The 14,970-nt window shown below is 45.1% G+C and overlaps 1 protein-coding gene across 18 annotated transcripts in view; it reads right to left on the bottom strand.

Annotated features, from left to right (window-relative positions):
- PUS10 (pseudouridine synthase 10) overlaps nt 1-14,940 on the bottom strand; it is an 83,377-nt gene extending 68,437 nt beyond the window's left edge. The window contains exons 1-6 of one of the 18 annotated variants that reach the window (XM_089327619.1): nt 14,696-14,743; nt 13,347-13,435; nt 12,181-12,240; nt 8,604-8,753; nt 4,745-4,999; nt 827-913 (exon numbers count right to left, since the gene is read on the bottom strand). In XM_089327619.1, coding sequence (XP_089183745.1) covers nt 827-913; nt 4,745-4,999; nt 8,604-8,729 — 468 coding nt within the window. In that variant the 5' untranslated portion in view covers nt 8,730-8,753; nt 12,181-12,240; nt 13,347-13,435; nt 14,696-14,743. The other 17 variants (XM_051838411.3, XM_051838420.3, XM_089327624.1 and 14 more) reach the window with 17 other exon arrangements.
- Nucleotides 14,941-14,970: the final 30 nt, after the last annotated feature.

The raw sequence follows: 14,970 nt of genomic DNA, 5'->3' as shown, positions 1-14,970 counted from the left end.
TATGCCACATGACTGCAAGTCAGAGATACTACTTAAAATCATTCTACTCTTTTTCACTTCCCAGCTTATCTCTATTATTCTGTCCAGCTTTGGTAAGTCTGACTTCAATCTTTAGCCTATCTGAGCGGAAGAACAAATGTGTTCACCCCAGGAAAGTGAAGGTGTGAGATTTAATGTCCCAATGATGCACTGGGATTCTTAGGGACAAGACATCTCATAAATACAATGAATATGTTTGGAATCCATGGTTATATTTTCAGGCTAGAAGTGTCTTACATATTGCATTTAACATAAGTAACAGACAGTCTTATGTTTTATCATCAGTTTTGATAGACAGGGATACTCCAGTAATGACTACCACTATTTTTTTCTTTAACAAAGAAAACAAGTTAAATAGGAAGCTATTTCTCTCCCCTTTAGAAGTGACTACAAGTGCCATCTTTTTACATTTTACTTCAGATAATATGAAGGTTCACTTTCATTGAAACAACCCTACCCTAGAACTATTATAAAACACATACATCTGCCTCAAAAGATATCTGGTTACATCTCTTGCTCTGTCATGGTCAAGCAGAGCTAACATTCAATAAACGTCTGCCACTCCAGGGGGACCTTTAAAAAGGCTGCAATCCCATGAATAACTAACTTGAACAAATAACTCCTTTTACCATTCCCTTATTCAACTATTAAGCAGCTATAAATTGTTTCAATACTTAATAAGTAAATAAAACATGAAAAATATAAGGTAAGAAATATTCTGTTCTCATTTTTTATTAATTCCTCAATTGCTTTCCACATATAACTTTATGTATGCAAACGACCTTACCTCTCTTACAGATAGCTGTGGTGGGAAGGAGACAGAAAACACCAAGTTGGTGAACTCAAATCCAGAGGCCTCAACCTTTTGACACACCTAAGAGAGTATAACAATTACATAAATTTCAAGAATTGCTGAAAATATTCTATGAATTCCTGATCAAGGAGATGATATTGCTAAACTTCAAAACTTCCACGTGTGAGTGGGAGAGCTCCCACAAATATCCTGAGATTAAGTATTAGCCAACAATGCTGTCTAATATCACGAAAAACCAGAACAGGATGACATCTGCAGAACAATCTGGTGATTATCAAAAGACTTTTCTAGAAGTGGTCATCAAAGAAGGATGAACCTTTCTCTGAAGGGAGAAGAGAACTTCCACTTTGCTTATGGCCTTCTCTAAATACTGAAGGAGTTTGTGGATTCAAAAGGCTTCCATAGCCAAGGCAGCTCATGTCAAGAGCCTCAGGTGATCAGTGATGTCATACATAGGAGAGTTAACTGTGAAGTTAACAACAGGAGAGGCCGGCGCTGTGGTGTTGTGGGGAAAGCCGCCGCCTGCTCTGCCAGCATCCCATATGGGCGCCGATTCTTGTCCGAGCTGCTTCACCTCTGATCCAGCTCTCTGCTATGGCCTGGGAAAGCAGTGGAAGATGGCCCGAGCCCATGGGCCCCTGCACCCACATGGGAGACCCAGAACAAGCTCCTGGCTCCTGGCTCCTGGCTTTGGATCAGCGCAGTTCTGGCCATTGCGGCCAACTGGGGAGTGACCCTGTAGATGGAAAACCTCTCTCTCTCTCTATGCCTCTCCTCTCTCTCTCTGTGTAACTATGACTTTCAAATAAACAAAATAAATCTTTAAAATAAATAATTAACAACAGGAATCACTGTGCACTAACTTCCCATGCAGGACCTCTGTCCTCAAAGTTAGATTATGAGAGTTAATAGTAAAACTTGTTCTCAAAGACTTACTTCATCTTTGGCTTTTTTTTTTTTTTTTTTTTTTGACAGAGTTAGTGAGAGAGAGAGAGAGAGAGAGAGAGAGAGAGAAAGGTCTTTCTTCCGTTGGTTCACTCCCCAAATGGCTGCCACGGACGGCATGCCGCGCCGATCCAAAGCCAGGAGCCAGGTGCTTCTCCTGGTCTCCCATGCAGGTGTAGGGCCCAAGCACTTGGGCCATCCTCCACTGCCTTCCCGGGCCACAGCAGAGAGATGGACTGGAAGAGGAACAACCGGGACAGAATCCAGCACCCCAACCAGGACTAGAACCCGGGGTGCCGGTGCTGCAGGCAGAGGTTTAGCCTAGTGAGTCGCGGCGCCGGCTGATTTACTTCATTTTAGTGTATTAAGTGTAGGATATTCTTACATCTCATGAGTTATAGTTATGAGTAAGAGCTAGCAAAAGATGTATCCTTAGGTTCTTCATTAATTAAATTTCTCAAAAAAAAAAAAAAGTGAAATCAACTTTGAGATGCAATGCCCTTGTCTCAATCACTGAGGAACTTTTTTTCATACAATTTGTTGAACCCTTTACTTAGTATAAAGTTAATCTTCTGTGTATAAAGTTAATTGAAAATAAATCTTAGTAAAAAAACAAGACTGGAAATAGCAGAGGAAGAAGAAAGAGAGGTTGGGAGAGGGGGTAGGAGGGTGGGCACAGTGGGAAGAATCACTATGTTCCTAAAGTTGTGTTTATTCATTTATTGTTTTAAAGATTTACTTATTTATTTGAAAGTTAGAGTTACACAGAGAAAGAAGAAGAGTTGCAGAGAGAAAGAGAGAGGTCTTCCATCCGATGGTTCACTCCAAAGATGACCGCGATAGCCAGAGCTGTGCTGATCCAAAGCCAGGAGCCAGGAGCTTCCTCCAGGTCTCCCACGTAGGTGCAGGGGCCCAAGCACCTGGGCCACCCTCCACTGCTTTCCCAGGCCATAGCAGAGAGCTGGATCAGAAGTGGAGCAGCCAGGACACAAACCGATGCCCACATGGGATGCCAGCACTGTAGGCAGCGGCTTTATCTGCTACACCACAGTACCGGCCCTAAAGTTGTATTTATGAAATGCATGAAGATTGCATTCCTTAATAAAAGGTTTCTTAGGGAAAAAAAGAAAAGAGACTTTTCTTTTGGGTCACTTTATATTTTCTAAATGTATTCAAATAAATTAAAGCTAAATGTAGCCCTGGTTATTTTTATTTTTTTTATTTTTATTTATTTATTTTTTTTTTTGAGAGGTAGAGTTACAGACAGAGGGAGAGGGAGAGACAGAGAGAGATGTCTTCCTTCCATTGGTTCACTCCCCAAGTGGCCGCAATGGCTGGAGTTGCGCCAATCTGAAGCCAGGAGCCAGGAGCCAGGAGCTTCCTCCTGGTCTCCCATGCAGGTGCAGGGGCCCAAACACTTGGGCCATCCTCCACTGCTCTCCCAGGCCACAGCAGAGAGCTGGATTGGAAGTAGAGCAGCCGGACTAGAACCAGCGCCCATATGGGATGCTGGCGCTGCAGGCAGAGGATTAACCTAGTGTGCCACAGCACCGGCCCCTAAAAATTTGTATTTATTTTATTTGAAAGAATCAGAGAGAAAGATACAGAGAGACAGAGATCCCCTACCTGGTGATTCACTCCCAAATGCCTACAATAGCTGGGACTGGGCCAGGCTGAAGCCGGCAGCCAGGAACCTAATCCAGGTCTCCCATGTTGGATGGCAGGGTTCCAACTAGGTGAGCTACCACCAGCTGCCTCCACGGGTGCACATTAGCCTAAAGCTGGAATCAGAAGCAGATCTGAGATACAAACTTGGGCACTCTGATCTGGGATGCAGGTATACCAAGCGGGGTATTGCCTGCTCCACCAAATGCCACCCCATTTATAGCACTCTTGACAGCAGGAAACAAAAGGCAATCCCATGTCCAGTCATTTACCTTCTAACATTTCTTTTCTAGACAACACCGAGTATGAGTAAGAACTTTTCAGAGAGGACATTTGGCCTAATGGTTAAGGCACATAGGCGTGCCTGGGTTTGTCAGTCAGCTCCAACTCCTGATTGCATCTTCTTGCTGACACAGATCCTAGGACACAGCAGTGATGATTCAAGTAACTGGGGTCATGTGGGTGACTAGATTGCACCCCCAGGGCTCAGCTCTAGCCCAACCCAGCCCTGAGTGTTGCACACACCTGGACCAGTAAATGGGATCAATCTCTCTCTCCAATTTAAAAAAAAAAAAAAAAAACTTTCTAATCCTTACCAGTGTTAAATAGCAGAAAGAAAATAAACCACTATACTTTTCTTCAATTGAACAGCACGCATGACTGAAATACGTGACTGTATATTTCATTTATTTTCAGATATGTTAACTAAAAGGTAACCTGAGAATAGCAGATTTGTATTTTCAAAAACAATTAAGAAAATGGTGACTGGTGTTGTGCTACAGAAGGTCAAGCTGCCATCTGAGAAGATGGAATCCCATGCTAATCCAAGTCCTAGCTGTTCTGCTCTGATACAGCTCTCTGCTACAGCACCTGGCAAAGTCGCAGAGGTACCCGTGCTGTGGTATAGCAGCTTAAGCCGCTGACTGCAATGCCAGCATACCACATGGGTGCTAGTTTTGAGTCTCGGCTGCTCCACTTCCGATCCAGCTCCCTGCTAATGTGCCTGGGAAAGCAGCAGAGGATGGCGGAATGCTTAGGTTCCTACACCTATGTGGGAGACCCAGTTGAAGCTCCTGGCTCCTGGTTTTGGCCTGGCCCAGCCCCAGAAGGTTGTGGCCATTTAGGGAGTGAACCAGCAGATGGAAGATCTCCGTCTCTATCTCTCCCTCTCTCTGGAATTCTGCCTTTCCAATAAACAAATAACCTTAAAAAAATTATTTCAGGACTTGAAGCTGAAAAGTTCTGAATACTTGCAGCACTAACAAAAACTCGATTATTTACCTGTTTAATGAACTCTCTCTCACTGAATTCCTGAAGAATTCCCAGGCATACGTTGCATACATTTAAACTGGAGTTCTTGGAAGCACTGCTTTCATCTTCAGGGGCAGTGTTACTTCCTTCTCCATTCCGACTTGGACTATCAGTGCCATCTTCCAGACCTTGTAGTCGCATTTTCTTGGGAGGTGGGTTTGTAATTTCCAAAAGTAATTCATCTTTATCAGTTTTCAGAAATTTTTGTAGTTCATTGAGAAACTCCTGGAAAGTTAATAAAAGAAAAAGTAAAATCCTTTAACAATGCCCTTAAGGGTTTCTAGGTGAGATGAAGCATGACAATTAGGACATACGACAGACTCTACAATGCTGATTTAAATCAATTCTGGTGCAATCAATTTATTTTATTAGTCATCTTGGTCACAAGGGAATTTAAAAGAGAATTTTCCGTTCCTATTATTATATGTGTGAACGTTTTTTACAAAGGAGTTTCATGTACAAGTGAAACTAAAGTCTTAACTGAGGTAGGAAGGCTCTATGAACAAATTCATTTTTTTCTTACTAAATCTACATATAAATAAACCTTTTTAAGATTTATTTACTTACTTGAAAGAGTTAGAGAGAGGCAGAGACAGAGGCAGAGAGAGACAGACAGAGTCAGAAAGTCCGCCATCCACTGATTCCCCAAATGGCCACAACGGCCAGAGCTTAGCCAATTCGAAGCCAGGAGGCTCTTTTGGATCTCTCATGTAGCAGCAGGGACCCAAGGACTTGGGCCACCTTCCACTGCTTTCCCAGGCCATAGCAGAGAGCTGGATCGGAAGTGGAGCAGCCAGGACACGAACTGGCACCCATATGGGATGCCAGCACAACAGGCAGTGGCATTAGCAGCTATGCCACAGTACTGGCCCACTTACAAACAAATTTAACCTAGTGTATCTGAAACAATATTCCAACATACACTTGGTATAAAAATTGTCAATTATGCGGGGACCAGTGATGTGACTCAATGGGTTAACGCCCTGACCTGAAGCACTGGCATCCCATATGGGCGCCAGTTCAAGTCCCAGCTGCTCCTCTTCCGAACCAGCTCTCTGCTGTGGCCTGGGATAGCAGTAAAAGATGGCCCAAATCCTTGGGCCCCTGCACCCACGTGGGAGACCTGGAAGAGGCTCCTGGCTCCTGGCTTCAGATCAGCACAGCTCCATTCGTTGAGGCCATCTGGGGAGTGAACCATCAGATGGAAGACCTCTCTCTCTCTCTTCCTCTCCTCTCTCCTCTCTCTCTCTCTCTCTGCCTCTCCTCTCTCTGTGTAACTCCAACTTTCAAACAAATAAATACACCTTTTTTAAAAAATTGTCAATTATGGGGCTGGTGCTGTGGCATAGTTGGCTAAGCCTCTGCCTGCAGTACCAGCATCTCATATGAGCGCCAGTTCGAGTCCCAACTGCTCCACTTCCCAACCAGCTCTCTGCTATGGCCTGGGAAAGCAGCATAAGATGGCCCAACTGCTTGGGCCCCTGCATACCTGTAGGAGATCCAGAAGAAGCTCCTGGCTCCTAACTTTCATTCGGCCCAGCTCCAGCAGTTGCAACCATTTGGGGAGTAAACCAGCAGATGGAAGACCTTTCTCCTGGTCTCTCCCTCTCTGTGTCTGTGTAACTCTACCTCTTAAATAACTAAATAAAAAAAGTAAACCTTTAAAAAATTGTCAATGACATAATTTATACTTTTCCATAACACCCTGAACAAATGTATTAATTTGGCTTCTAGTTCTATTATGAGGGTCATTCAGCTGTAATTTCAGAGAAAAGAAACTTCAACTATAATTAAACTAAGTAGTCATTTTTGCTAGGTTAATAATCTCAATCACTAAAACTTCATAACTACAATATTTGTTTAATATGAAATCTGATAGGCCGGCGCTGTGGCTCAATAGGCTAATCCTCCGCCTTGCGGCGCCGGCACACCGGGTTCTAATCCCTGTCGGAGCGCTGGAGTCTTTCCCGGTTGCCCCTCTTCCAGGCCAGCTCTCTGCTGTGGCCCGGGAAGGCAGTGGAGGATGGGCCAAGTCCTTGGGCCCTGCACCCACATGGGAGACCAGGAGAAGCACCTGGCTCCTGCCTTCGGATCAGCGCAGTGCGCCGGCCGTGGCGGCCATTGGAGGGTGAACCAACGGCAAAAGGAAGACCTTTCTCTCTGTCTCTCTCTCACTATCCACTCTGCCTGTCAAAAAAAAAAAAAAAAAAAAAAAAAAGAAATCTGATAAAGAAGTCAATTAAATAAAAATACCTTTGAGACACTTTACTAAACAAGGTACACAGATGCTGGCAATGGTGAAATGTGGCACCATAATTACAAAACATTTGGATGCATTAATTAAAAGAATCCCTTTACCATACGCTAGTTTGCCTAATTTCTGTCATTCCTTATACTAGATGGCAAAAACTGGCATTCTTTTGAAACCATTTTCATAGTTTAGATATTCTACTCATCTAAAAACTCAGAGGATGCTGCTTCTGTTTTGTCTAAATTAGACAGGTTTTATTATTTAGTTAATACCTTTTTGAAATTCATTCATATTACAATTTACTGACTATAAAGGAAAAACACCTTTCCTTCAAACAAATTTAATTCATTTTATTAAGACATTAGCACTCTTATTTTAATAGAGAAATATTCATAGATACATTTATAGGCATATTATGACCTACATAAACATGATTATCACCTAATATCAATGTCAGTATTTATATGAACGAAATACATAAAAATTTAAGGGCATTTCAAAAATTATCTTCATATATTTTGATATACTTATTTGCAAACAAAATAGGTAACACTGAGTCTCTATATAATACATTTTTTAAAAAATAATCCAGGGGTCGGCGCTGTGGCACAGCAGGTTAATGCCCTGACCTGACGCGTCGGCATACCATATGGGTGCCGGTTCAGGACCTGGCCACTCCACTTCCAATCCAGCTCTCTGTTGTGGCCTGGGAAAGCAGTAGAAAATGTGAGAGAGAGAGAGACAGAGAAAAAGGTCTTCCTTTTCCAAATGGCTGCTACGGCCAGCATGCTGCGCTGATCCAAAGCTAGGAACCAGGTGCTTCCTCCTGGTCTTCCATGCAGGTGCAGGGCCCAAGCACTTGGGCCATCCTCCACTGCCCTCCCGGGCCACAGCAGAGAGCTGGACTGGAAGAGGAGCAACCGGGACAGAATCCAGCGCCCCAACCGGGACTAGAACCCGGGTGCCAGCGCTGCAGGAGGATTAGCCAAGTGAGCCGCAGCGCCGGCCCTGATATATCTTAATAGTGTCTGGTGAGAAGTAATATTTGGTGATATTCTGCTTAGACACCTCTAAGGAAAAGTCGATAAAAGTATTAAATGCGGGCTGCTTCACTTCCCATCCAGCTCCTTGGTAATGGCCTAGGAAAAGCAGAGAAGATGGCCCAAGTGTTTGGGCCCTAGCCACCCACATGGGAGGACCAGGTGAAGCTCCTGGCTCCTGGCTTCAGCCTGGCCCGGCACTGGCCCTTGCAGCCATATGGGGAGTAAACAAGAAGATGGAAGATCTCTCTCTCCTTCTTTCTAATTCTGACTTTCAAATAAATAAATGAGTTTTTAAAAATAAAAACACATTAAATGTACTGTAGAATTCTTCCACAAAGACCCCACTACACTAAATGTGTATCACTTCTAACACCGACTTTTTAAGGTAACAGTTACTTCAAAATTATTATATGTAATTATTTTATTATAGTTTTTTAACTTAATGAAAAAGTATATATAGATATTTGCCCTCAAATGGACAAGTATTCATTTAAAATACAGAGAAATTTTCTTAACTTGAAAAAAGTGGAAATACCTTATAGGGACGTCTGTAAGGTGCATGAACATCCACACCACAGAACCTGAAGATACATCTTGGGCACGTCCCTGTATCTAGCAACAACCGGGCCACGTGCTTCTTTTCCTCGGTCAGTGGAAACATACTGATTAATCGTGACTAGAGAGACTAGAGAGAAAGAAAAGGTAAACCATAAGCAGCTTCAGTGTTTTACAGACAACTAATGTCATCACTTCAAAAAAAAAAAAAAAAAAAGATTTATTTTATTTATTTATTTCAAAGTCAGAGTTACACTGAGAGAGGAGGAGAGACCGAGAGAGAAAGAGAAAGAGGTCTTCTATCGGCTGGTTCACTCCCCAATTGGCCGCATTAGCCGGGGCTGCACTGATCTGAAGCCAGGAGCCAGGAACTTCCTCCAGGTCTCTCACACGGGTGCAGAGGCCCATGGACTTGGGCCATCTTCTACTGCTTTCCCAGGCCATAGCAGAGAGCTGGATCGGAAGTGGAGCAACCAGGACTCCAACCGGCACTCATATGGGATGCCAGCACTGCAGGCAGAGGCTTTACTCACTACGCCACAGCGCTGGCCCCTGAAATCATGCTTTTCATTAGGTATCACTGAACGTTTCTTGGAAACAGAATAGCTAATTCATTAAATTTTTCTATCAGAAATTAAAAATGAAGGCCAGCGCTGTGGTATAGTAGGCTAAGCGTCCACATGCAGAGCTGGGATCCCCTATCAGTGCTGGTTCATGTCCTGGCTGCTTCTCTTCCAATTCAGCTCTCTGCTATGGCCTGGGAAGGCAATGGATGATGGCCTAAGTGCTTGGGCCCCTGCACTCTTGTGAAAGACCAGGAAGAAGTTCCTGGCTCCTGGCTTCAGCTCAGCTCAGCAGGGCTGTTGCATCCATCTGGGGAGTGAACCAGCAATGGAAGACTTTCCGTCTCTCCCTTTTTCTGTCTGTAACTCTGCCTCTCAAATAGATAGATAAAATCTGAAAGAAAAAGAGATGGTCTAATCCATCAACATATCTGTTTAAAAAAAAAAGAAATTAAGAATGAACTTTCAGGGCCAGCACTGTGGCATAGTGGGCTATGCCTCTGCCTGCGGTGCCAGCATCCCGTATGGGCGCTGGTTCTAGTCCCGACTGTTCTACTTCCGATCCAGCTCTCTGTTATGGGCTGGGAAAGCAGTAGAAGATGGCCCATGTGCTTGGGCCGCTGCACCATGTGGGAGACCCAGCAAAAGCTCCTGGCTCCAGATTGCACAGCTCCAGGTGTTGCGGCCATTTGGGGAGTGAACCAGTGGGTAGAAGACCTTTCTCTCTTTTTCTCCTCTACCTCTCACATAAATAAAAAAAATCTTTTTAAAAAAAAAAAAAACTTTCGGCCAGCGCCGTGGCTCAATAGGCTAATCCCCCGCCTTGCGGCACCGGCACACCAGGTTCTAGTCCCGGTTGGGGCGCCGGATTCTTTCCCGGTTGCCCCTCTTCCAGGCCAGCCCTCTGCTGTGGCCAGGGAGTGCAGTGGAGGATGGCCCAGGTGCTTGGGCCCTGCACCCCATGGAAGACCAGGATAAGTACCTGGCTCCTGCCTTCGGATCAGCACAGTGCACTGGCCGCAGCGCGCCAGCCGCGGCAGCCACTGGAGGGTGAACCAATGGCAAAAGGAAGACCTTCCTCTCTGTCTCTCTCTCTCTCACTGTCCACTCTGCCTGTCAAAAAAAAAAAAAAAAAAAAAGAACTTTCTAAGAAAAAAAAACAAAGTATTCTAAGTTATATAATACTTAGTCAACCTTAATGATAGTTTAGCAGTCAAGTATTTACAATAAAATGACCAGGGGGCCGGTGCTGTGGTTTAGCAGGTAAAGCTGCTGCCTGCAGGGCCGGCATGCCACATGGGCATCGGTTCGAGTCCCAGCTGCTCCACTTCTCATCTAGCTCTCTGCTATGGCCTGGGAAAGCAGAATAAGATGGCCGAAGTCACTGGGCCCCTGCACCCGTGTGGGAGACCCAGAAGAAGCTCCTGGCTTAGGACTGGCGCAGCTCAGACCATTGCAGTCAACTGGGGAGTGAACCAACACATGGAAGACTTCTCTCTCTGTATAACTCTGCCTTTCAAATAAATAAATAAATTGACCAGTAGGTCTAAAAACATCAACTTTACTTTGATAATATAATAACCATGTGGCAACTAATAATCAGCAAAATGAGAAAAGTGTGCTCCTTTCATCCACAAGTAAAGCTTCTAACAAAAATAAATTCAGTGCAAAATATGACACTAACCATTTGTATAAAATATTGCCCATTTTTACAACTTGAATAAACTCACACAGAAAAAATATATATGGATGATAGTTTATCAGTCTGTTGCTAGGAGTACAACAAATTCAAATTAATCACTCTGAGCCGGCGCCGTGGCTCAATAGGCTAATCCTCCACCTTGCGGCGCCGGCACACCGGGTTCTAGTCCCGGTCGGGGCGCCGGATTCTGTCCCGGTTGCCCCTCTTCCAGGCCAGCTCTCTGCTATGGCCAGGGAGTGCAGTGGAGGATGGCCCAGGTGCTTGGGCCCTGCACCCCATGGGAGACCAGGAAAAGCACCTGGATCCTGGCTCCTGCCATCGGATCAGTGCGGTGCGCCGGCTGCAGCGGCGGCCATTGGAGGGTGAACCAACGGCAAAGGAAGACCTTTCTCTCTCTGTCTCTCTCTCTCACTGTCCACTCTGCCTATCAAAAATAAAAAAAAATAAAAAAAATAAAAAAAAAATTAATCACTCTGGCAAAAATAACTTCTGATTGGTGAATTCCATCTACATTACTTTTTTTTTTTTTTTTTTAATTTGACAGGTAGAGTTACAGACAGAGAGAGAGAGAGAAAGGTCTTCCTTCCTTGGTTCACTCTCCAAATGGCCGCAATAGCCGAAGCTGCGCTGATCCAAAGCCAGGAGCCAGGTGATTAGGACTTGGGCCATCTTCTACTTTCCCAGGCCACAGCAGAGAGCTGGACTGGAAGAGGAGCAGCCGGGACTGGAACTGGCGCCCATATGGGATGCAAGCACCACAGGCGGAGGATTAACCAAGTGAGCCACAGCGCCGGCCCTGTCTACATTACTTTAAAATGAGTCTATAACTCTACCTGTCAAATAAAAAAATAAATAAAAATGAAAATCTAGAGTTGTGTTATAATCAGTGATGACATGGCAATGTTTAGTATCATGTGTGCTGTCACATAAATAAAAGGCAGCAGGGCCTTTTAATCCATGTGATTTCACAATTCCAATGAGCTTGCTTCAAACTTGTACAAGGGTGAAGTGCTTACCAACAGCTTACTATGAGGACAAGATTCTTATCATTAGCCTATTTTCCAACACTTAAAAGTCACTACTAACTTCTAAGTTTTTAAATGTTGTGACTACCAAGAGGAGTAGATCTCTGATGCAAAATCATGAAAGAGACAGGAGTACAGTTCTACGTAATTCTTCACCTAAAAATCAACAGCCAGAGCTACAAAACACAGAGATGATCTCTGGCTGGGTTCTAGTTCAGATGAATATGTGAGTTAACAGGGAGATGAGGGGGGAAAAATCAGGCTTACCTAGACATTAACAGTGAGAACTTTCATGGACCGGGAATGGAAACACTTCTTTACGGTTGCCTAGGTAAGAAAGTATATAATATAAACTCTAAATAAATCCATGTGGGTTTATTCAAGTTGCAAAAATTGACAATATGAACTGTGTGGTCAATATGATTCACACAAGTGATCTGAATCCCTTCTCTCAGTCCATTTAATGTTAGTTTGATACCAACAAGGACTGGGATCCTGTATGGGGGCTGAACATCAGGGTTTTTTTTTTTTTTTTCTTTTTTTTGAAGATATATTTATTTATTTAAAAGTCAGAGTTACAGACAGAGAGGGAGAGTCAGAAATAGATCTCCCATCCACTGGTTCACTCCGCAAATGGTCGCAAAGTCTGGGGCTGAGCCAGGTGCTTCATCCAGGTCTCCCACATGGGTGCAACAGCCCAAGCATCTGGGTCATCTTCCACTGCTTTGCCAAGCACATTAGTAGGGAGCTGTATCAGAAATGGAGGAGCCAGGATTCATATGGGCTGCCAGAGTTACACAAGGTTAAGCACAGAAGCTTAACCCCCTGTGCCACAGCAATGGCCCCTGAATATAAGCATCTGAATCATATCCCTGGGGCTGGCATTTGGCATAGATGTTGAGAGAGGCTTGGGTCACTTGCACACCACATTGAAATACCTGGGTTTGAATCCCAGTCCTGCTCCCCACTCCAGCTTCCTGTTAATGCACACCCTTAGGAGGCAACAGGTGATGCCTGGGGTGATTGGGTTCCCGCCACCCACATGGGAGCCCCAGATTGAGTTTCTGGCTCCCTGTTGGGTCTGGCCTACCCAAGGTTATGGCAGGAGTGTGGGGAACCTCTGTTTCTGTCTACCTCTCAGATAAATAAGGTGCATCCCTGAAAGCATTCCCCTCACAGGCGATTGTTTCCCTCTCAAACCACCCCCCCCCCACCCACACACACACTTTCTGAGAGGCAGAGAGACACAGAGGAAGCTTGCATGCTCTGGTTCACTCCCCAGTTGCTGGCAGAGGCCTGCCAGTACCCCAACAGGCTGTAGTTGGGAGCCAGGAACTCAACCCAGGTGTCCTACACGTCCTCCATTAAGTTATTTTCCCTCCTTTTCATTAGTTAAGGTCAAGGATTTCATTTAATTCTGAATTAATCTTTACCTCAAAGAGAAACAAACACATCCTCCTCCAATAAACAAATCAACTAGTCCTTAAGAAGAACACTTTGTAGCAAAAACTTCCTTGGAAACCTAAAAAAAGTTATATCAAAAGACATTCTCTCTTTCCTTTGGTTTAAACAATTACTTCTCCAATAATTCACTGGAATAAAGGTACCATACAAAGTCAACCAGCGACAGATCACAATCTCCTGGCTCTGAGTAGTCCCCAAACCTGTTGTGAATTACAAAACCACCTGTCCTGAGTAATCTGAAGAGCTCAAAACAACATAACTCTCTTTCTCTTCCTCTCTCTCTCTCTCTCTCTCTCTCTCTCTCTCTGACACTGAGCTATGGATTTGCAGATTTACAAACCTCTCAACATCATTTTCACCCAGCAACAATCTAGCCACCCTTCAAGCACGTTAACATATGTAACTTAAATCTGGTGTTTCATCTTGATGAGATTTCTTAATGATCCAACTCCAGTTATCAGAAGCCAGTTGTTCCCTATTGGGGTCATTATCTCTGTAAGCAGCTCCTGAGAAAGCAGCCCACACTGTTAACTTTTCCAAGGTCGTTGGTGGGGATTCTGGCTTTTGGTTCATCTGTTTTACAGAAAGCACTCTGGAACAAGTTGCAACAGAACAGCCTCCCACGTGTCAGGATCCCGAACCCCTTCTCCACAAGCCAACCAGGAGCTCAGCCCCCGGTTTAATGGAGAGGAAGGACTTTGTTTTCCCTCTTGGACGGCTACCAAAAAGGAGGGATGGAATGGAGGGCATGAGAAAAGCCGGCCAAATGACCAGCCCGAATGTCAAATCGTGAGATCTTTGAAAACTTACTCTGCGACAGAAGGGTGTCGTCAGTTCCGAGGAGTGGGGGTGGGGGGTGTGGATTTCCAGGGAAGGAGGAGCTCACCGCTTCCTTGGGCTACGGACACACCGAGCTGTGGCACCCACCCTGCGTTCTTGGAAAGTTCATCCCAAAGTCTCACCTCGAGTCTCTGAAATGGCCATGCAAGCCCTTTCTCCCTCAGCCAGGTCCAAGACCTTTCCACTCACCCCTCCTTTAGAGCCGGAGGGCAACGACCCCCCGGAAGCCACACTCCCGCACCCAGTCCTCAGACCTCCCCGCTTTACCTTCTCTCAAGATGCTGGAGCCTGAGATTTAACCCCTTCTGACCCTCGGCGGGAATGGGGAAGACTAAAGACCACGCACCCACTGCGTCTAGCAATTCTGTTCCCGAGGAAACGAAAGCTTTAGAACGAAAGTGCCAGCCTCCGCTCGCCAAGACCGAGTGAATTTGGCCGTGCTTGTTGGAAGAGAGAGCTGTAAAACTGTCTAACTTACCGCTTAACCCCCACCCGGACCGGCAGTGCAGGGATGCATGGGGCAATACTCCCGGCTTTGGGGGTTTGGTCCCAGGGTAGCCTCCGGGGAATTCTGACGTCTAGGGCCTAGTAGCCGCTGCCAGAAATATCGATGGGCCCTTACTCTCAGGTTTGGAACGTAAATTCTTCCTAGGGCAAAAGAAAGAGACCGTGTCCCCCCTTTGATGTAGTGGTGTCCTCCCGCCTTCTGTCCCCGCGAGTAAAGCACCGCCAGCTCGGTCCCGACTGCGGGAG

Source organism: Oryctolagus cuniculus, chromosome 2 (genome assembly GCF_051225735.1).
Source record: "Oryctolagus cuniculus isolate XC-2025 breed Fujian yellow rabbit chromosome 2, ASM5122573v1, whole genome shotgun sequence".
Lineage (NCBI taxonomy): Eukaryota > Metazoa > Chordata > Mammalia > Lagomorpha > Leporidae > Oryctolagus > Oryctolagus cuniculus.
Note: the sequence above shows the minus strand (reverse complement) of the source record. Positions and strands in the feature narration are given on the sequence as shown.